Source organism: Haliaeetus leucocephalus, unplaced genomic scaffold (genome assembly GCF_000737465.1).
Source record: "Haliaeetus leucocephalus isolate CR32 unplaced genomic scaffold, Haliaeetus_leucocephalus-4.0 Scaffold840, whole genome shotgun sequence".
NCBI lineage: Eukaryota > Metazoa > Chordata > Aves > Accipitriformes > Accipitridae > Haliaeetus > Haliaeetus leucocephalus.
In genome coordinates this window covers 3,031,761-3,054,001 of record NW_010973276.1, presented here as the reverse complement: position 1 = coordinate 3,054,001, position 22,241 = coordinate 3,031,761, and the positions used below count along the sequence as shown (strand labels likewise).

The following is a 22,241-nucleotide window of genomic DNA, read 5'->3' as shown; positions in this document are numbered from 1 at the left end:
TGCGCTCTGTGCAGCATGGCAGTACAGAGCATGCCAAATAGCTTCTCTTCCCCAGCATGCTTTTGTCAACAGTATTTTGTGATTTTAAGCACCATGGCTTACTGTTACCATGTCAAAACCTGCATTTATTTAAATGTGAGGGGTTTTTGCTCTAACAAAGCATTGTGCTATCTTACACTTTTGATTCTGCAGTTAGCTGGAAGGCTGTTGTGCCACTTGCTCCATTCTCTGAGCCCCCTGTGCTTCTGTGGGCCACTCAGGGAGGAGGATGCTCACATATGGCTGGGGATCGTCCCAGAGCAGCAGCACATTACAGGGTGGAACTGTGTGGGCTGAGTTGGGCTTTTTTTATCAAAAGAGAGCGAGTGCTGAAGACAGCCTAATACTTGCTGCACTGTCACTAGTTCACTGCTCACTAGCTTCACCCTTGCACACCTAAGAAGTCATCCCTACCTTTTAGAGAGCGAGCGCTACAACTCTTTTGCAGCACAGGGGGAGGAGGGAGGTAAGCTGTATGTTTATTTTTAGCAAAACTGCTTTCTGATAATGTTACGTGAAAAGTGAAAGTCTTTTGGGGTGGAGGTTGCGTAATGTTTTCTTTTTTTGCTTGTAAACCAGACAAATACAGACAGCAGAGAGAAGGAAGAGTATGTACTGCAAATCAAATCTCTTATCTACAAAGATATTATGATGTAGAAAATGGCCCCTTAATTTAATTAGGCTCTCTTGTTATCAAATTATTACCCGCATGGTCAGCAAGGCCTTAGACAGAAACAGAACATAATCAAGCTGCTCAGGAAGCCTGTTAAGTAGTAATTGCTCCTCCAGAGAATCGATCAACGTCAAGATGGCTTTTATTTTTTGCTGTTGTTGTTGAATAGTTCCAGGAAGAGACTTTGTCTAGTTTGAGTGTCCACACAGCTCTAGCTTGGTGGTGGTGCAGGCTACAGTCTGCAGAAAAATATGCAGCAGTGTTGTTGATTAAAATTTGAGTTTACCAAGTGTCCGGCATAAACTGTTTTCCAAGTAAGTTTTGCCTCTAGTGTTACTAATAAACACATCTGCTGGGTCAAGTGAAAGGTAAGCAAGCTGCTGAATTGGTGCTTTGTGTGTTCTCCTTTATGCACTTGTGGTGTAGCTTTTACATGTCATGAGCTTAGGTCACAAACTAGCCCAATCAGTGCTATTAATTTCCTTGCAATTAGTTCAATTTTTAAGATTAAAAAAAAAAAAACCAACAAAAACTGGAAATTGTGATAGTACAAAGACCCTCAAGGCCAAGCCAAGGACACTCTGTAAGGATTGCACTGAATCACATTGTTTCTTGGTTTTTTTCTGCACAGTAATGTCTAGTTTTTGATCCAAAGCTACTTCGATTTTCTTTTTAAATACTGTGAAATTACCTACTTTTTACAGTGGAACTGTGGAACTAATGCAGAGCAAGGCAATCGACATTTGCTCCTTGAATTGTCCAAGTTGCAGCATGTTTTGTTTCTGTAAGACAAGTCTGCAAGTTGCCTACCCACCTGAAGTAAAAAGTTTCAAATGAATAAAAATATGTTTTTCTTTAAAAGTCAAGAAATACATAGATATTTCTGATGCAGTATGTTAAGTGGTAGAACAGAATGTAATTAATGCGGAAGCCTAAAGAAAAAACATCCAGATGTTAGAAAAGTAGTTTCAACTTAAGTAACTCAGTTATCCTAGGGCAGGGGGAGAAGGATACAGCTACCACAGTGTAGGGTTTTATTTTATTTATTTTTGTATTCCAGAGAGAGAGAGAGTGAGCAAACACTTTCAAAAAAAGATCAAATACATTTTTATTTTACTCTAATTAAAGCCAGCTGGAGTTAAATGGACACAGGGGCTCTGTGAAGGAGCTGATCTGGCAGAACTCATTCTTACAAAACAAAACAATAGATTTAAACCCACAGCGATAACTGCAACAATTTGGAAAAATGAGGGCCTTTTGGCGGGGGGACATATTATGGCATTATGCACTAAGAGCAGAAATGTTTGATAAGAGAGTGATTTAAGGTGTGGGGTGGTGGTTTTTTTTAGTCATTTTTAAGAGTGAAGTGCAGTGTGAAACAGAATCCCCAGTGCTTGCTGTTGAAGCATTTGAGTATAGTGACAGTGACCAGGGAAAGGGCTGAGGTGCAGCAGCACAGGCTTTGGCAGCAGGCAGCTGCACGGGCGTAAGCAAAGACCCCTGGTCTGCCTTCCCAGCCTCTAGCAATTAGCAAGGCTGAGTCTTCCAGAACCAGAAGCTGCCTCTTGTACATGCTGGCTCAATACCACCAAGGGCCCAGCCACCAAGACCATGGAAAATTCCATCTTAAAATGTTGAGCTCTACAACAGCTTGTGGCAGCAAGTACCACAATTTATAAACTAAACAGAGGGGGTGAAAAAAGTGTCTGTTTTAAACCCGCTGTTTACTGAGTCACTGACGTACCTATTTTTGGCCTGAGTCCCATGCAGGGAATGTTTGTGTGTCTTGAAACATAAGCTCTTGACACTGATGTCATTCATACTCTGGAGTTGCCTTCCAGAGTAAGGTGGGTGTACCCAGCGCAAACAAGGCACCTCACACTGATCCATTCAGAGGGCAACTGAAGTAAAAGGCTCAAGCAGCTCCCTCGTAACTTGGGTGCGGTTGGTTGTATTCGTAGTCAGTGCTGTTGACATGCATGTGGATAGTTCAAGGTTTAGCTGTTGCTGCAGGAAACCCAATGAATGCCTTGGCCAAAGCGTGCAGGACAGTGGACTTGAGCATGTCCTACAGGCAACTAACCATAACATCTTGTTACAGTACAGCACAGGCTAAGCAGGTCCTGCAGGTGCATTATTCTGGATGCCTGAGCGCCATGAAGTTTCTAAACCTATGCAGTAAAAAAGTTAGTTTCCCCTTTACAGCAGTTCTTTTTCCATTGTACAATCAGCTTCCAAGGATGTAAGAAAACTTAGCTATTGTGGCCTGGCCCTTGCTGCTGCCTGTTGACGGGAATGTGCTGAAGCTGGGGGAACCACAAGTTCCTTGGCTTCATCAGAAAGATGAGCAGGAAACTGAACCCTAGGTACAGCTGAGTACAGATCTCTGACAGAAACAGACACAGTGCATCGATGGAATAGATCAGGCACCCGAGAGAGAAAGACAGACTGGGAATATTGGTATGAAATTAGGAACAGAAAACATCCTGCCTCCTCAGCACCTTAGGAAGGTAAAAAGAAGTAATTGCATCTCCCACTAAAATTAAACTGAAGGAACAAAAAGAAGCAATTTGCCAAATAGAAGGATCAGGGCAAATCCCTGCTCCCCCAGTGCTTGTTTGCCAATTCAGACCACGAGCAGGAATCTCTCTTTCTCCCATTGTTTGTTTCATTGTTAGTGCCTTTCAGCACTGCTTGTCTACTAGGAACTTCCACAAACAGTAGGAACGCAAGTGCAGAGAGGGGTGAGGGTAACCACATCATGAGCTGGTCTCAGGAAAACTGTCGTGTTTCTCTGACGTTCAAGCATCCATGCCAGAAGGCCAGAAGACCAGAAGCTGACGTGCCTGCATCACACAGGGCCTCTCACTTTTACTGTCTCTTGCCACAGACTCTAGAAAGGGGCAGGCTCCAGTTTTTCCATCAAGGATTTGATCCAACTTGTTCCATTGATCAGTTTTGTAGTGGCAATGATGTACTCTGTGCCTCCATCTTCCATTTGGGACAGAAATCTCAGTGCAGCAATTTCTGCGTATGTTACACCTCCCAGGAAGAACACCAGAGTGACTCGGTTCTCACCGTGTTGACCTGTGTATTCAGAAATTTACAGGTTGTCTTAAGTTTTGTTTTTTTTTTTTTTTTTTACATCTCCTATCCATCAGTCAAACTTAAGATGACCTGAAACTAAAATAAAGATAGCAGCTGAATTAGAGGAGAAACCTATTGGGTGGAATACTAGACTGGGGCCCAGAAATGCCAGCTCTGGAGTCTCTTTACAGGATGTGCTTCTGCCTGCCCAGGTTTAATACTAGGAGACTGATGCTGACCTTCTTTGTAAAGTAATGTTACTTATTAAAATCCCAATGTAAGGTTAGGGTTTATCTTAGTACCCTGATGAGAAGTTAAACGAATGTACAGCTCTCAGTACACATGGTGCTGTGCATTAATAGCAGGCTGAATATGTGACTGGACGTTTTAAAGAGGCCAGAAAGCTATCTGTCAAAAATGGGTTAGGTAGATGTAATACTGCAGTGGGACAGGGAGATGAGATAGATGCCTGGACTCTGCCAGCCCTGATTTCAGTTTGCCTTATTCCAGCCTAAGAGAAATGCACGCCCCTTTAAAAAATGGGAAAACAAATCAAAACTTACGCTTTTTCTGAAGGCCAGTAGGTAACTGCTGCCTCTCCTCAAAATGGGGACCCGGTAGCATCTTTAAAACCTCCTCTATGCTCCGCCACCCTGGCCGAGCCAGTAGCTGTGCCAGGCGTACACTCAGCGGAGCGTAGCCACTGTACACGTAGGAGATATCATTGGGGTTCTGCAAGAGAGAGCACAGTGTGAGCAGCAGGTGCATGCTAGTTCTTGCTGCAAAACAGCACCATAGAAATAAGTAAAGAAAAAGAAAAAGATGAAGGTGTTCCTACTGCACCTCATTCTGTATTGTTAGATGTAATGTTTACTGCTGAGGTGCCTGTTTACCTGTTCATTAACATCATCCATCCATAAGCGCAGGGTTTTCCTGATCGTTGGGTAGTTATTCCTACCACTTGTCTGAGGTTTCAGGAGTCCAGCCTTTTCTAAGTTGTTTAAGGTCAATATATGTTCATAGCCGTAAGTCTGCAATATGAAGAATTCACCTTTAATGCCATGTCAATAATCCATTACCAGAGTATTAAAAAAAAAAAAAAAAAAGACAAAAGGCAAAGATGTTAGTTTAAAAAAATTTTTTGGTTAAGATCTCTCTAGAGAGTATCCCATTTACAGTGTTTAAACCATAATAGTAAAAAGTGCAATGATATAAATCTCTCTGTATCTACACGTTGGAAAACACATATAAGCACCTCCTGAGTCACTGCCATCAGCCCAAAGAGAAGCTTCAGCCCTCCACCTGTACACACTGGAAGTCAACGCTACCCATGTATAAGATGCATCTGTCTAGAATGCAAGCGTTGTAGAGCTGAGGCCTCGATGGATTTTCTCAGAAATTTATCAATCCAAAAGTTACAGCCCAACCTGGAGAATCTCTCTTTTGTAATGGTCCAGAACCTTCTGCTTCAGTCCACTATTGCATACAGATTGCAAGCAAACGAGACGCAAGATCTTGATTAATGGATGTTTTTGAGCTATGCAGTCTTCAATATAATTGTTAACCTATTAAAAAAATTACATAAGCCATTATTTAAAGACCTGTTAAAGCATCTAGAAGACCTGGAAACAAAGATCTAGTTTTGTCTAATACCTCCAAAACAGCAAAAAAGTGGGTGCAGCTGCTCTCCAGGCAGCTCAAGACCATCTGTAAAACAGTGATCCAGCAGTGGTTCCACCTAGTGTCTTTCTAAAGCATGTCAATTCCACAGTCAATAGCTAGACTTTGATGCACTGAAAATATTCTTATTAATGGTCTTCAATCTTTCACTGATCCCTCACAGCACATAATGCCCCTGTACAAGTCAAAGCACACCAGCTGTATATATCTGCATTACAGGCAATGGTAGGTGATGGGAGCCCGGCAAAGCACACAGTACAGCACTGTCTCCAAGTACATTCAGCGATGCATGTCACTTGGAAAAAAACTGCACATGTGCAAGGAGACACACTTGAGAGCTCACAACCTTGACACTGGAAGGAGACAGACATCATCTAAACCAGATGTTTCCTCTCTCAAAAAACCCAAGTGGAAAAAACCCCAGAGAAATACCTTGGGTTTTTTTCCAAGACAGGAGTCACTAATTGTCTTACCTTGTCTGTGTCTATTCCAGACATGAACTCTTGTTCCACTGTTAAATTATCAAAGAAATCTTCAGATGCTTTGGGAAAAGAATGAAAATCAATACAATAGCAAGTGACAACTTCTTTTCTACATTTAACATTTCAGCAGAGATGCACTGGATGGAGCAAAACCAATTTTTGCCAAGCTGAATGATGTCCATCAAGTTGTCTTGCATCTTGCTATATTTAAATTAGTCAGACTATTCAACAAATACTCACTGGTGATGTCCTTGATGAGTTCTGCAATGGAGGTGTGGTTTGCTAGGGAACTTCTTGCTGCCTGCATGTGTGGCAACTGTGAGACAAACTGCTTAATCTCTCCAACGGTTTTTGCGTGGTGTCTTTCCTAAAGAATTCCGTTGCTTAGGTTAGGTCTTGTTCAGATTAATAACACCAACTAGATGAGTTTATCATGAAAAAGGTTTTTACTGCACTCACTGCAACAGCAGATACTGTTAGAGATACGCAACCTTTTAGACAAAAGACTTTACATGCTTAGACTAAAGTCACAGCATTACCTATAACAGCACTCTGATCGTTAGAAGGGGCAGGACATGATACAACGGGATCACTAGACTGGTTTTCTCCATTATACCAGTGTTGCCAATCTCTTTTCTCCACCTTTGTCTGACTTCAGCCATCGCTATTTACTCGTCAGTTTCTCTACCAGCAAAACTACCTTTTTCATGCAAGGACGAATTACTTTGCTAGCTGCCAGTAAACATGGAGCTCTAGGCAAATGCAGTCAGAGATGGGGGACATTCCCCTCCTCAAAGCAGTAGTGAAAAGTGCTGAGGAACTGGGTTGGCAGGGTCTGTGTCCCTCGTGAGTGGAAGCCTGCCATTCACTGTACCTGGCTGTAACAATGGCCCAGGTTTTGAGCAAGGATCTTATGAAGCACAATGCAGACTTCGGCTCTCAGAGCAGTCCAGAGGTCTGTATTTCATTTGGGCTACTTGCCTCTTGCTGCAACTTGGAACAAAAATAATAATAATTTGACTCATATGTGAAGGATTTAAATGGGCAAGTGCAGGCAGGAGAGCGATAATGATGAAGCCTGCAACTTAAGAAGTCCTCTGCTGCCAATATGCTACTGTTTCATTATCACCTATTACCTCTGACAATTTCTTAAATTTCTTTTTTTTTATCAACCAGTATGAATAATCCATCTTTAGCACCTTCAGCACTAATATTGCAGTAATAGACATTTACTAGGAGATGAGGCTGAGCACACAGTATTTAAGTTACTGCTACCTCCTCTTAAATGTGGCAGAAATGAAGAGGCAAAGAAAAAAATCAAGGAAATATAATCAAACAGCATAACAAGTTCTCTCGAGAATTACCATGAAGTCTGAAAGCAGAGATATCAGATCTCAAGTTTTTTATGAATCATCAACAGGATGTTTTCAAACAAAACCACAAACACACCCCACAGCACTCTCCAGCTTTTTCTAAGGTGACACGTGAGCATGAATTTACAGGTCAAATCTCCTGTAAGATAACTGTCTTTTTCACATTCCTATTGTTTTTTATGCCAGCCATAATACTCTATGAATGTACATTCTAGAGTTTTATTTCTTAAAACTTTTCTCAATGAATACAAAGGGAAAAGGACCTTTCAGTTAACAGGCAACAACAGCAACCAAGTGGAATTGATCAGTATGCTAAAATTAACCTTTGGCCTCTTGCAGAGGGAAGCAGCACCTGACTGTTCTGCAGACTGAAGAAAGCTATTCCTACGATGGAAACTATGGGCTCACACAGCAGAAATGTGGTTTAGGCTAGCTCTGAGACAAGCTTTTAACAGTGAGGATAAGAAAAGCCCCAGAACAGAGGTGTGGGGAGAAGAGACGAGAGGATCTGCATTACTACAGGATTCTTAAGATGAGATTTGACCAACACCTACTCAGAACAAAGTGGAGCTGATCTCATCCCAGGGCAGGGGAACAGACTGGAGGGGCTTCTGAAGACTACCTATTTTTTCTCTGGCTGCGGTATTACTCCATGGCAACAGCTCGAACTGCCAGTCACAGCCCTGGCCCTGCTGAACGCAGACTGAGACCTATCTGATGACAAGAATGCCCGAGGGACGCACAGTCAGATGCAGGCCTCACCTCAAAGGCTGCTGAGATGATCTTGGCTTTCTTGCTCAGCACTGACCCCACAGCATTGAAGTTCTTGTCTCGGATTTCAGCATATAGCTCTTCAGCAGAGTTCAGCTGGAGCTTCTTGGGTTCAGTGGGGAGATCTTTTCCACCTTCACCCTGCTTCTTCGGGGCAAACTTCTCAGGAGGCAGTTTCACGTAAGCTACCAAATGCAGAGAAATAACCCTAATAAGCACTGGAACTTCACCACCAGAAGTTAAGACAAGCAGGCTGTGGAAACACGTCCCCTGAACTGGAAACAGTTCTGAGCAGCAAAGCCAATATAAACACCCAGACGACTCAGTGCATATGTGTTAATTAAGGAGGGTCTCCCTGTACTCACCCAGAGACCTATACAAACATACACGATCAAAACCCAAGTGCTAGCTACCCCGCTTCCAAAAAAGTTTGGAGGCAGCCTTCCAGCCAGCCTTCAGTACAGCAGGAGGGATTAAAACGCATAAATGCCTCTCTGGAGCGTTCCTTACTACTGCCTGAAGAGCAGGAGAGCGCTCTGAATAGCCTTTCACAAACCGTTCCTGTCCCCTCAGTGTGGCACATGAGCCACCCAGGCTGGAGGGTGAAGGCATACGCTAACATTTCTACTCCACACTACGTGTTCTGTGTCACTGTGTCTGCACCCAGCCAACATCCAAAATATGCCTGTTCAATAACCATGCACTGTACTCAGCTCCCCTTCCTAGGCAAAAAGAGAGCGAGAGCTGATCTCCATGGGCTCTAGCTTGGGACTGAACCATCCCCACACTAAGATCAGGTGAGCTGCTCCCACATCACAGTTATTTAGTGAAGCAGAAACCCACCTGACACACCTGCGCCAGCACGCCGGAGACCTCCCCCTTACCCAGCAGTACTCACTGTTCTGAATTCCGTAGATTTCGTCTATCAGCCCTTCATATGTCAACTGTGTAGCTAACGGTGTCAGCAGATCGACATTGCGGTCCAGCAACAAGAGGGTATCAAAGACGGGAAATATTGAGTTCTGGCTTCCAGGGAACTCGCGCTTCATCCTGATCATCATATTAGCCACGTGCTGAAAATACATCATGTTGGTCTCGTTATGGCGCAGGCCACAACAGATGGATTGGACTCCTAGGCTCTACAAACACATGCTCATGCAAGTATGGGGCACAGCCCTGTGTAAAGGAAGAGAATGGCAAGAAGTACAAACTGGGTGACGGATGGGGGCAGGACAAGACCAAAAAAAGAAAAAAAAAAGTTCCTGTCTGCTGCTTTCCACAGCTTAGCAAGACAGTGACTGTGGCTGAAACACTGGGTTCATCTCAAGCCACTCCCTCATTACAAAAGGTACCAAATAAACCATAGATTGATCAGACAGAAGAAAAAAGGGCAAGTGAGTTATAGGGAGAGATGAAAAAGCTAAGGCACGAACAGTAGGTTACATATTTCCCACTTCATTTAGCGCTTCTGATACCGACAGAACGGCTAAGTGTTAAAACTCTACAGATAAAAGAACTGCTGAAAACATGAAGGCAGTGCATCTTTGAGCAAAAAGCATACAAAATTAGATAAATCATCCTGACAGGAAGACTTATGGAATAGCAAAGATTGTTCTTTTGGCCAGAGATGAAAAAGACCTGATGTCCATGATCCTGAAATTCCAATATGATAAGAAGGGTCTGTGGCTGGATTCAAAAAAACCCATGGGTGTATTTAACCAAACACTCCTTAAGGCAGTTCCAAAGAACAAGACGCATTTTTTCAGCAGCAACATTTGCCTTACCCGGGCACACTCGCCCTTCCCAAAAATCTGCGGGATGGTTCCATAGAGAGCCTGCAGCGTCATCAGCCCCTTTGCTGCATGGTACAGACTTGTCTGGTCACTCTCCAGGTAACACTCCTAAACAACAAGAAAGGTTCCCGATGGAAGGTGTCAGTCCGACACAGCTGCTTCCACAGCAGAATGTGGTCCATGTGAACAGTTCAGAGGTGACACAGGCTGGGGAAAAACTGTGGTTGTTGGCAAACATGGACCTTATCTCTGCTGTTACTACATCAAATCAGTTGATCAAACCAGACACTGTAATATTTCTGAACCCCACATGCTACTCCCAGTTTGATGGAGAGGAGGAAGAGCCAGAAAGTGACTGCAAATAGCCTCTCCCTCTAATGAGGCCAATGTGAGCACACACCACCTCATCCTGGCTGCTGACAAGCAGCTGCAAGCCCTGATGCGTCCTCTGGGCTACATTTAACAAGGCAGAGATGACCAAAGAAACTCTCAAACCTTTCTGTCCCCAGACGCAGCATTCTGAGAAAACAGGATACACGGCTGGTAGGTGACAGCTGTCAATTCTCAGTGCAGCTTAGCGTGCAGTATTAACCACTGTGTGTGGCTCTATGTATTGACACAAACTGCGCTGGCTCTTTGTAACAACTAAGTATTTTAAGCCTCATGAATGAATTTGTGAAAGTAACGCCAGCGGTTAAAGCTGGAGGAAATGGGGTGCAGCCTGGTGTACTGATTGTTCCTTCAGCGTTTAGTCAGAAAACACACAGAGAAGTTCGGGCTCAGTTCGGCTCTCAGGATCAAGCCACGTGTGCTCTGCAAGGTCCTTCCCTGCTCTGCGGGTGACCGAGAAACCCTCCGAGAGCAAGCAAGCCCCTGTACCAAACCCCAACAGCCAACATAAAAACACACGGCGTCTTTCCTCGAAGTTGAGAGGAGCGCTTACCTTGAACGCGCTCTCCGACTCCATAGAGAGCAGGTCTCCGTCGAAGGGTATCAAGTCCAGGCTGTACTGCTCTCGGTGGATGAAGGACCCCAGCACGCCCTGCTCCTTCAGCCACTGCTCGCAGAGCAGGCTGCGGCGCGGCACAAAGAGGATGTGGAAGTCCCTCTGGGGAGAGCGGCCTCTGTCTTCCCTGGAAGAGTCACAGGCAGGAGCACAGCAAACGGTAACTCAGCTGCGCAGGCAACCAGCACAGACCGCGGGCTGGGGGCACTGAATTCAAAGGAAATAGGAATGCTGCATTTGGTTATTATTACCACCTTCCGTTCCCGGCTTTGCACTTCAGAATATTTTTTTATCCAGCCATAGGCATCTGCTGCCCCAGGTCTGAAACCAGGGCACGGTGACTTGGTTTTCCTGTGGTTCTCAAAGGGAGGGTCAACCAAAGCATGACTCATTCCAGCTAATTAGAAGGAATGTACATCCTCTTAACGAGAAACGCACCCTCTGCGTTGCCAGCCAAAGTGAACCCCTGCCTCGCTGCCTTCCCAGGGTGTCTCGCACCCTGACCTGAGCCCCCAGAGCACCTGCACGGTGGTTCCGGTGTCCGCAGGCCATTCCCCGTTTTGGGGAACCACACGGCACTTCCAGGCCAAACCTGTCCCCTCCTTTGGCCGGCGCCCAAGAAAAGAACCACGAGGGGACCCCTTGCAGCTGCCACCGCCCCCCCCGCCACCAGCAGCGGCTCTACCTGAGCACGTTGTCCGTAATGATGTCCATCAGCTCTAGCTTGGGCCTGACGAAGAAGATGATGTTCTTGACATCAGCCTGAGGCAGGCGGCCCGGCTTGAGCGTGAACATCTTTTCCACCTCATGCTCCTAGGCGGAGGCAAGGGCGTTAGCCAACTGCGGGGAGCTCCGGTGAGGAGGCCCGGCAGCAGAGGGACCCTCGCCGCCGCCGCCGCGCTTACCTTCAGCAGCGAGTACTGCGCGATCAGCCCGAAGGGCCCGGTCAGGTACTCGTCCCAGACGATCGCCTGCGGGACGGGACGGAGGCGTCAGGCCCGGGCGCCCCGCCGGGGGGGCGGTCGAGCTGACCTTCCCCTCCCCGGCCCCCCGCTCACCTTGGAGCCCGCGCACTTGTCGAGGAACTCGCGGAGCTCCCGGCGCCCCGCCTCGCGCAACGCCGTCAGGTTGACGCGCCCCGAGCTCAGGTGAGCCGCCATCGCCCTGCTGCCGCCGCCGCCCCTGGTCACGTGACGCCGGCGGTCAGCTGGCGCCCGCCACGTGACGCCCGAGGCGGGGCCAGGCAACCCGGCGGTACGGCGCCCCCTGGCGGGCGCCACGCCAACCGCGCCGGCACCAAAGCCCCGCTCTTTGGCACCGAATTCTCCGTCTGCCACCGGTTTGTTGAGGTCAGCGGCGTCCGTCGGCCGCTACCGAACGCATGCTGCGGGAGGGCTCGCGTAAAGCCGCAGTAAAAACAGCCCACAATGCTGCTATAACCTTTTTCTTTCTGTTTACTGACAGTGCAGCCACAGGGGATGTTTGTCCCCACACAGAGCCCACGATAGTCCTAACCGAAGGGAAAGGTAGAAAAGAAAACACATCTTTTTTTTTTTTTCCCAAAATATAACTTTAATATATATATGCATATATACACACACACACCACACACACTATATAGAAGCTGAAAGAATGCAAAACAAAAAAAAGGATGTCCCACAAACTGTCTTAGGTGTGCATAGCAGACGGATTTCTAAAAAAACCCCACAGCAGCTCCATTTCTTACCTGCTTCAAGATTTCATGTTTCACACTGTTGTCAAACTGCAACCCAGAGCTCACGTTCACTGAGCGATATCACAATCAAATGAGTAAGTGAAAATAAAGATGAAATATTTCTCAACCCAGTCCAGTGTCAAAAAAAGCTTAAAAATCTAAATGTACAAATTCAGCCTTAAAATGGTTTAGTGCAAATATGAAAATTAACAGCATAATTTTAAGGTATTTAAATAAGCTTTAATATAACTCTAGTGCTTCGTTCCTATATAGCTTTTCCCATCAACAGATGCCACAGCATGGGGGCATTTCTTGTTAAGAGTGGGGACAAACCCAGAACCTGGGAAGAAATAGCATAAAGTCATTTGTTAAATCATTCATTTATATTTCACTTAAGTTTATTAAAGGGGGATAGGGTATTTATTAGTGGAGGAGCAAAATATTTATCAATTTACTGATTCTGGAGTGGATGGGCAAGGGGAATTAGAGAGGGAGTCAAGAAACGCTGTCCCTTTTCCTGACATTCAGCACACACAAATGCTGGTGGTATAAATCGTCCAATTTGGGTGCACAGACAGTCCATCCTCCCAGCCATGTGCTGCATTAGAAGGTCTCATCGTCATTGCAGTCAGCCGTCCAGTGCCCGAACATCTCGCAGGTATCGCAATAGGGGCGTTCTTCTCTCCTGCTGCCATGGTAAGCTGAGTGGGGCGGCTCCTCCAGCATCTGTGCCTGAGTCGGACAGTCTTCAGTGTCGTGGAGATCAAAGCAGCCGCAGATATCGCAGAAGAGACGAGGTTTCTTCTTTGACAAGCTTTCTTCCTCACTGCAAGATCAGCACCAGCCCAAGTCAAGCAGGGTACTTCTCCATAAAGGAGAAAGGCCTGCTTCCCTGCCCCGCGCAATAAGCTGTCCCATAATTATTGAGACTCAAGAAACACCACAGTGGTCAACAACAAAAAAATAAATTACAAAACCCCTTCTGAAGATCTTCTGACATCTCCACTACCTTGCAGTAACCCCATAATCCCTTACACTGTAATATTTACTAAACAAACTGCTCTGTTGTGTAAATCTTTGTACAAATACAGACATTATTTAAAAAAGAAACACATGGAAACTCGTTTCTCTTTTCTCTTTAGAGAAGAGATCTGAAGTCACAACTTATCAAACAGGTTTTAGTTCTATTTCTCTGGACTGGATCTCCCCATCATGATGCAGCTACCAGCCTCTTGAGAGCAAAGACTCATCTACTTAACTCAGGAAGGGCCAAACTCAACCAATACTGACAACAAATATGTTGCGATACATCAGTGTTTGCGATCGATAACTACAGAGGATCATTTTGCACCACCAGATACACCGTAGTAATGGACCTAAAAAGAAGGCTGGATTCATTCACTCTAAATTCACAAGAAAGCTATGTTTGTCCTTCCTAACAGCTGAGATCAGGCTGGTGCATCGTGCAGCTGACAGAACTGCCTGCTGCCAACAGTTCCCAAAACACAAACCAAGGTTTTCCTTTAGGATTTATACCTGTCATAGTTATTGATCTCCTCTTCATTGCCATTGAGGGATGCTTCACACATTCTTTGTATTTTCAAGTTCAATTCTTCGTTTCTCCTCTGCAGATCTACTATCACTGAATTCAGGAAGTCAATCTATGATAGTCAAGAACAAGGACAGTCAGCAGGTTGAGGACTGCACTTGAGAGAAAGCGAGCAACCACGGAATAACCCTCAAACTGACACATGCAGATCTGCATTAACTTACAACTGGATCGTTGTATTACAGAGAGCACCCATGGACACTGAGAGAACGAGGGACAGGAAGGACCTAGGATCCTCAAAGACCAAAGGACCTCTGAGACCCTCAGTGTGATTTCTGCCCAGGGAGCTAGGTAGTTCCACCCAGCCAAAACCTCTGGGACATTGGTGGGTCTCAACCCACCACCAACAGATCTTCTAATGTTACATTTTGAACATAAATCCCGCTGTGTAATTCTGATCAGAACAGCGTTTCTGTTCCTCTGAACAGCTCTAGGGGATACTCTCAGAGCTGTCCTGGCAGGGCAGTGGGACAGCGCAGCACACCCATCAGCATCTCCCAAAGCCAGAGCCACAGAGATCAGTAACCAGCACTGCAGCAGCACTGCTGAATGTAACCAAGTAATGCTTGGCAAATTAACATAGTGAATAAAATAAAGGAACCCAAGAAGTGGAACAAACCTCGTGCTGATTGGAAGGAAGGGTTGCCATCAGGAGGTGAATTCAAGGAGGTGGAAAAACAGAAAAATGTTGATGTATGTTAATTACACTACTTCTGATCTCTGCACAGACTAGGAAGGACATTTTTTAATCAATGTAACTGACATAGTGATCTAACAAGGACTTTTATAACAAGCAGAAGGTGCTTCTAGTCTAACTGTGTTTCTAGGCATTTGTTGTCACAGGCTGCCTCTTGCACGGCAGTGCTTCACACGTTCATTACTATTATTGTACTCTTTAATACACATTTCTCCTGTTACCAAGCACATGCTAACTGAGCAACTTCCGTGCTCCATTGCTGCCAACCCTCATTCCAAGTAAAGTTCTGCAGTTAAGAAGCAGCAAGGATCAACATGTTCAACTGCAGAAGCTTAGAAATAGCATGGAGCTCAGGTAGCCCATTTCTCCAAGATGGCAAGCACCACAGATTCAGGTGGGCCAGACCTTATTCCTTGTTCACATCCAAGAAACCTCTGGAAAGAATGCCAAAGGAGCAGTTTACGAGTGTGCTCTGCTAGGCTGTACCTCACCAACAGGCTGCAGGTCAAAACTTGCCATCTCTGCTTTCTTGCTTGCTTCCTCATGTTCCGATAACCTGAACTATTTCTCCAGTATCACTTATCACTTGATTCTTAATATTTACTGTCATTAATATTTTCCTTCAGAAGCAGAAGGCTACAAGATAAATCTGCCCATTATAATTCTGATGTACAAAATCTGATTAGGAGCGGTCTCTGGAAAAATATTTCACTCTGCCTACAGACACGCTGCTGTTTTAGCATGCTGATGTTTCAGATCAAATACCTGCTTCTCTTTTGCAATTTCATCTTGAAGTAGATTAGCAGCAATGTCACCTTTAAAGAAAAAAACCAAAACCAAACAAGGCATAAGTATCCAGTAATCTAAATTATGAAACACACAACAGCTTAGTCAGAGACTGAAATAAACAGTCTCCAAAACATCTTACTCTCACTGCTTTCTAATCACTCAGAATAAGCTTTGGTAAGGGTGACTTCTTTGGGGAATTTTTCTGACCACTGCATTACAGAAGCATATTCAATACTGCATGTTACTTATTAAAATACAAAAAATGTACGTATAGGTGACAGCTGAAGTTCACAGATCTGCAAAGGAATGCTCCTCTGTTGAGAGACTGTAGTGGTACAAAACTGAAGAAGCTCAGCATAAGGTAAGCACGAGTGTCTAAAATGTGGAATTCCCAGTCCTGTGCGCAGCTCAGGTAGGCGGTTTTATTACGATGCCTACACATTCCTTACTTTGCAGCTACAGCAAGGAAAAACTACATCAGTCTACGAGAGGCTCTTGCACACAAGCCACCCCATGAACAAGATAAAGTTTTATGGCTTATGCACGTTTCATTTCAAGTCAAATCGCCCCCCACCCTGGTGTAAATGGGGTTAACTGGCAATGTTGGTAGCTTTCACATTTTGCAGCTGGCCAGAATTTCTTCCTTAATTCAAATCTTATATGTGTCCTACAACAGGAAAGTCATATTTCTCAGGAAGTTCAATTAGTTAAACCTCCTTTTAACTATCTGGTTAACAGTTGCAAAAACCTACAAGACTAAAAGTGAAGGTAGAGAGACAGTAAAGAGGCTCTCTCTTTTACCTGAGGAGCTAGTTACAGTTAAAGGCTGTTCATTATTTTCCTTGAGTTTTTGCTCCAAGTTCTTCACCTTTTCCTCAAGTTTCAATTTATCAGATTCCAGTGACTTAACCACTGACTGCAAGGTTTTTGCAGAAGCATTTTCTCCACGGAGCACTGTGATCTGTAAGAATTATTTGAGAATGCTTAAGCCTTCCAGAGTGAAGTCAGAAGCACCAAGGCAACATCCTTAGTAGTAAGAGCTAAATAGCCACCAAAAACATACGCTAGAAGTCACCTAAGTAGGCACAGATACCTAAAGATTTAATTCTAAGGTTTAACTATGCTGAATTAATAAAAAGAATTAGCCAACTCTTCAGTATCAAGCATACAAAGCCATATGCTTCTAGCCATAACCTGATCCGAAATTAAGAAGCATCCCACTGTTCCTCATTTACCTCATTTCTGAGTTTTTCCAGTTCCTCATCTTTTTGTGTGATCAAGGCACTAGTAGCACTGATGGATTTTTGTAAAGATGCTCTCTCTTCATCAATTTCTTTTTTTAATGCTGATTCTCTAAAAGAAAACCAAATACATCCAGAAATCATCTAAAGAATAGGTTACTGTAGTCGCCTAAAGAAGTTTAATTTAATTTAAAGTATTAGACTACTCTAAGGAGTGGTTCTTAAAAAGAAAATTTCAGTTCTGTACTTGACTAAGATTTTATATATGTGTAAACATTTCAGATGTTACAACTGTGGAAACAAAGCAAAAACTTTACCTAGGTAGTACATTGCAGAATCTGCATATCATCGTATCCATTTGAATTTAAAGAAGCAAGTTAATAGACTGGGGAGATACAGGATAAACAAACACGTTGCACAATGTTCCACAAAACCTGACTTCAGAGTTTTGTTACTTCTTGAAAATTATTAACAAGCAACAAAACATACATGCAAAGCTCATCGTACAAGTTGTCATGCAAAGCATTGATGATGCTGGAAATATCAGCTGGTCCTCACTAATTTCAGTGACATCATTATTTCCTGAAACACGTACTTTGAGAGTTTCTGGGCTTTTAACAACTACTGTTTCAGCAGAAAGCCATGTGTGATTTGTTTTCCTTCACGGAAGAAGGGTTAAAAAGAAATCCTCCAGAGCAGCACAAACCCATCTTCTGTTTATATATGTCCAGTTTTCCCAACCTTTTCAGCTGATCTAAAAAGAGACATGACTTCTGCCTACAAATCCTGTCCTGACAGTGATCTTAAGGCATCATAGCTACAACATCCTCTAACTGATGGTAATGAGTCTTCCTGATAGGTCACACAATACACACAGATGAGTAATTATCCTCTGATGCAAGGACTATTGCTACAAAAGTTCCTTACAAGCTGAAAGGTTTTGTTTGTTTAAAAAAAAAAATTAAAAAAAATATCGTTACTCCAAAATCTATGTTTACTTATCTAAAAGAGAAACTTGCTTTTCAGAGCACCAGGCAATGCCCAGCAGCTAGCTGTCAATTCCCCGAGCTTCTGCAGGCGTAGCCATTTTCCTGAGGAATTCCATACAGCTTGGTTTAGATGATGCCAGTCTCACTGCCACAGCAGTGTGCTGCTTGTCTTCTTAATAGCCGAGAGGACTGAAGACAAACTAGGCTACCTGAATGCGTACCCACTACACAAAAAGCACGGCATAACCAATACTTCAAAGATACCAAATGACACAATGATTTCATTGAAGTACCTAGACAAAACTACACTCTCTTAGGACTGTTCAAGGGATCAAGAGCAGAACATGTCCTTGTGTGACAATGCTCAGTAGGTAGGGAATAGCTATTAAGTTCAAATGGGAAAGTTTTCATATCCACAGTATCTACAGTTAGTGAGAGCCATGATACCCAGACCATGAAATACAATAAATTTCACCGACTCAAGATAAACAGGAAACTCAACAATGAGAGCACAATTAATGCAATTCTTTCATTGTTAAGATTATACTTGGGAATGGAAGCAGCAAGTGGAGAATCTGGGGTTTAGAGAAGCTGATGCAGCTAACAAATGAACCAAAAGGTTGGTTTTGGTATATTTTTTACAATGAGAAAATTAATATAAGCAGAAACACAACAAATTGCAGACTGCACGATCTTGTCTTCAAATACAAGTTATACTCCTGTTAATAAAAACCAAAAGGGCAACAGCATTTAATAGATCTCCTCACCAACCCTGATTCAGCAAAGCACTAAAAGTGTGACAGCAATCTCTGTGTTCTTCAGCAAGATTACACACATGCTCTTGCCTAACCCATCTTTTTTAAATGCTTTGCTGAATTGGATCGAAAGCATAGGGTGGTGGTGTGGGAAAGAAATGTGCCACCCATGCATGGGACGCTGCTCGCAGAGCACAGCCTCCCTCTCCAATCCACAGAGCTGCAAATCCAGTATTTACTGGAAAGTACATCTGAAAGTTGCTGCTCACAAGCTCTGCTGTACCTGAGCCTTTACCCGTGCTTCCCTTTGCTATATACACAGCTGTAGAAGGTCAGATGGAAACCCCAGTGACTCATCATCTCATGCTCAAGAGCTTGTTATTTAGCCAGTATTTCCACTTCTTGGTCAGATCTTCATCTCCGAGATCAAGATGAAACATATGCTTTTTGTACAAATATGGTTAACTGGCCATTTATTGGACTTTGTTTCAACCACCACAAGCATTTAGGTGGTTGAAAAAGGCAAAGAGTGTAAGCATGTAAATATATATTTACAAATCCAATACAGGAGTCTAGAATTCTATAACACAAGGGGAGAGAAACAAGAGAAGAAAAGAGGAGAGAAAGCAAGAGGGGGAAAAAGGTCCCTGTACCGTAGCATTGTTTTTTTTCTTTTACAGGGCAGTCTCTCCAGGAGCCATGCTTTACAGCTCCAGTTGGAGGCCCTCTAAAATGCTGAAACTGGAAAACCTACAAATATAGTAGGTATATGTCACTACTACTTATATGTAAGTGTGGATCACAGTTCACTTCCAGCATCAGCTGAGAATCTACCCCACTGATACTCTCAGCTTCAGTATTGTTTGTGGTATGATTCGTATGAGAGAGAGTAAACGTAAGAAGCATATGTTGAATGTGAAATAACTACATAGTGATAACTTGCAAGAAAAATCTTGTGGAAACTATTAGTTTTATCGGGGGAAAAAAAAAAAGGAAATAGATTCCGTGAACTTGGACTTTTTCCTTGCCAATTCAAGTCCAAAATATCTGCTTGCCAGCAGGGATTAAAGAAAAACAACAAAAAAGACTTTGTCATTTCACACACCATTTTAAGATTTCACATTCTTGAGGCGGTTAAACCATGTTTTAAGCAGTGTGTGGAAGTCATGGGAGAGAGGTTTTTGTTTTAACATTAAAAAAAATCACCCAGATTCTTCCCTTACTACAAAAATAAGAAATTCTAAGAATGAAGCAAATACCTTAAACTGTTACTGGGCAAGCTTTAAAAATGCAAGATAACAAGAACCACGTTAGAAACATGGAGTAGAAATGCAAAATACTGTAAGGAAGAACTAAATGTGCACCAAGGCGCTTTTCTGTTTTGGTAAAAAATATAGACTTTTTTTAATATATATGTGTGTGTGTATATATATATATATAGCGCTGAGTATTTTACAAAACAAAAGCAAGACACCAAGGGACAAAGGCAGCCAAAATATGTACAACAACTTTACTTAAAAAAAAAAAAAAATTATTTATTGTAACGTGGATAGACTTTCTTGAGTCTTACCATTAAAGACACACAGATATAGCAAAGGAAGCAAGGGTAGGAAAGGGAAGAGAGAGGAATGAAATGAGCATCGATAAATAGCGCAAGCTTAAAGACAGTAAGACAGTTAGCAACCTACAACGAACCTAATGAGCTGAAGTAACATAGAACCCCCTTAGATTCATAAATATCAAACTCCTGTCACTCCTAACTGGACTATTTCATAGAGGAAGTTGCTAAAATAGAGGAAGAGAACTCCTGTGGGTGAAAGGAAGGTGAGAAAACTGCTTCTAGAGATTTGACCTAATTGAAACAAAAAGACGTCTCTCTTTCAGTATCTCAAGTTCTTAAGACAAAAGGAAGAAATCATTGCTCATCTCGTCACCAACTTCAGTGGAATTTGGGAATTTAGAGAGACTCTCTTTTATTTAATTAGTCCTTCAATCAGCCTGTTTTGTTAGCAAATAATGTCATATGCTGGTGTATTTTGACCCCTAGTGGCCTGCAGTCTGCTTCAGTGAGGCTGACTGTTTCTGTTACTTGTTTTATCCCTTCTATTGGAGTTTATTTAACACTGTTGAGGAACGTCATTAAGCCAGTCACAAACTTGGGCATCTCAGTGTAACCAACTGAAGGTAATCTTAATATTCACTTTAATGATTTCATAAGTATCTAGATTATTTCAGGCAGCTCACATGGCATAAAAACAGAAAGAAAAATCAGAGCCACACACCTTTCTTTTTATAGCTTAGTAAAGAATTTGTCTTTTAAAATGTATGCTATGAAACAGAACTGCTGGAAAGTACTGAATGGATCTTGGGTCCCCACTCCCTCCTTCCTTTCCTCAAGTAACTTTCAGGACTATTTAAAATACATGTTTTAAAACATGTTAAATAACAGGCTATAAACAGCATTCTAAGATGTCAGCAGCACTAATACCCTCCTTTTCCCTCCCCTCCTCCACATCAAATATGCTAGAGATGATCCTCAGTTGGTGTAAACATACTAATTATTGTGGATGTTGAATGGTCTTTACACCAGCTGAAGATTTCTCTCTTTATCTTCTCCTTCACTTCATCTTTAAAAAGTAACTTACACTTATACTATTCTATGCAGGTAAAGGCTGAATGATGCAGTTCATAAGGTTGGTTAAAGCTGGACATTCAGCTGTTCGCTTGCCTCTGTACAACAACTGATCAAACTCTTACATTCTCTGAGGAAGCTTTAGCTTGTGTAATACCCTGCGTGCCTGCTGTCTTTTAGAAGAATGTGAGATATAACAGAGTATGACCCACCTCTCAAAAACCAGATTATTAGGGAATAAAAAAGGGATCAGTGTATAATACTGAGTAGCGAAGGATGTGCATGAATACTAAAGTGCCACTCACTGTTCTTTGTTGCAACCATTATAAATTCAGGAAGTTTAACAGGGATTGGTTTGTTTTTCCTGGAACATGCTTGGTGTCGTGGAGAGCTGTGTCTTTTTTTAAGGATTTATATAACTATTTTTGAAAAGCCCACATCTTCCTAAAGACATTGTGGCACTTAGCCAGTTATTAGCTTTCCATACACATATTGCAGAAGGACAGTAAATTTTGTAACTTGGGACCATTTGCTGAACAGCACAGTTTACAAATGGATGCCCCAGTCACCCAGGACAAATCTCCTGGTATTTAAAAACAGTGCTGAATGAACTGCAATAACTACTGCCACAATGAACAAAATATCCCAAAATTATGAGAACAATCCATTCAGTACTGAGTAACTGCTGCTTTTCTTTTTTTTTTTTTTTTAAAAAAACCCCAATCCTTAGCATCACTGTATTTTTCCATTATTCCTTAAGAACCAGACACTAACTGGTTACTGAAAATCAAGAGAACTACTACAATGCAAGAGGTGTGTAACTTACATTAGTACAGTTACATTTCCTTCTCACTTTTAATAAAGCAAATGTGGAAGGTGCCATCTATAATCCAATGTGTGTAACAACCTCA

General features: G+C 43.0%; 2 protein-coding genes across 6 annotated transcripts in view; both read right to left on the bottom strand.

Annotated features, from left to right (window-relative positions):
- Positions 1-1,864: 1,864 nt before the first annotated feature.
- On the bottom strand, positions 1,865-12,076 carry VPS33A (vacuolar protein sorting 33 homolog A (S. cerevisiae)). 3 transcript variants are annotated; one of them, XM_010582167.1, is made up of 13 exons: positions 11,963-12,076; positions 11,810-11,875; positions 11,590-11,717; positions 10,842-11,031; positions 9,890-10,006; positions 9,004-9,178; positions 8,097-8,290; positions 6,202-6,328; positions 5,953-6,020; positions 5,227-5,364; positions 4,693-4,830; positions 4,363-4,531; positions 1,865-3,799 (listed from the first exon to the last, which is right to left on the bottom strand). In XM_010582167.1, exons 1-13 carry the CDS (start codon positions 12,062-12,064, stop codon positions 3,606-3,608), a joined length of 1,806 nt encoding a protein of 601 aa, XP_010580469.1. In that variant the 5' UTR covers positions 12,065-12,076; the 3' UTR covers positions 1,865-3,605. The 3 variants fall into 3 exon arrangements, with proteins under 3 accessions (XP_010580469.1, XP_010580470.1, XP_010580471.1); XM_010582168.1 differs by lacking the exon at positions 5,227-5,364; XM_010582169.1 differs by lacking the exon at positions 1,865-3,799 and having other exon boundaries at positions 4,401-4,578.
- Positions 12,077-12,455: 379 nt separating this feature from the next.
- The window catches only part of CLIP1 (CAP-GLY domain containing linker protein 1), a 60,485-nt gene continuing 50,699 nt past the window's right edge, over positions 12,456-22,241 (bottom strand). For 2 of the 3 annotated variants that reach the window (XM_010582164.1, XM_010582163.1), the window contains 6 exons: positions 16,949-17,066; positions 16,515-16,674; positions 15,690-15,739; positions 14,847-14,852; positions 14,155-14,279; positions 12,456-13,444 (listed from right to left, as the gene is read on the bottom strand). In XM_010582164.1, the coding sequence (XP_010580466.1) occupies positions 13,222-13,444; positions 14,155-14,279; positions 14,847-14,852; positions 15,690-15,739; positions 16,515-16,674; positions 16,949-17,066 (682 nt within the window). In that variant the 3' untranslated portion in view covers positions 12,456-13,221. Of the gene's footprint in view, positions 13,445-14,154; positions 14,280-14,846; positions 14,853-15,689; positions 15,740-16,461; positions 16,675-16,948; positions 17,067-22,241 lie in introns of those variants that run through there. The other variant, XM_010582165.1, reaches the window with a different exon arrangement.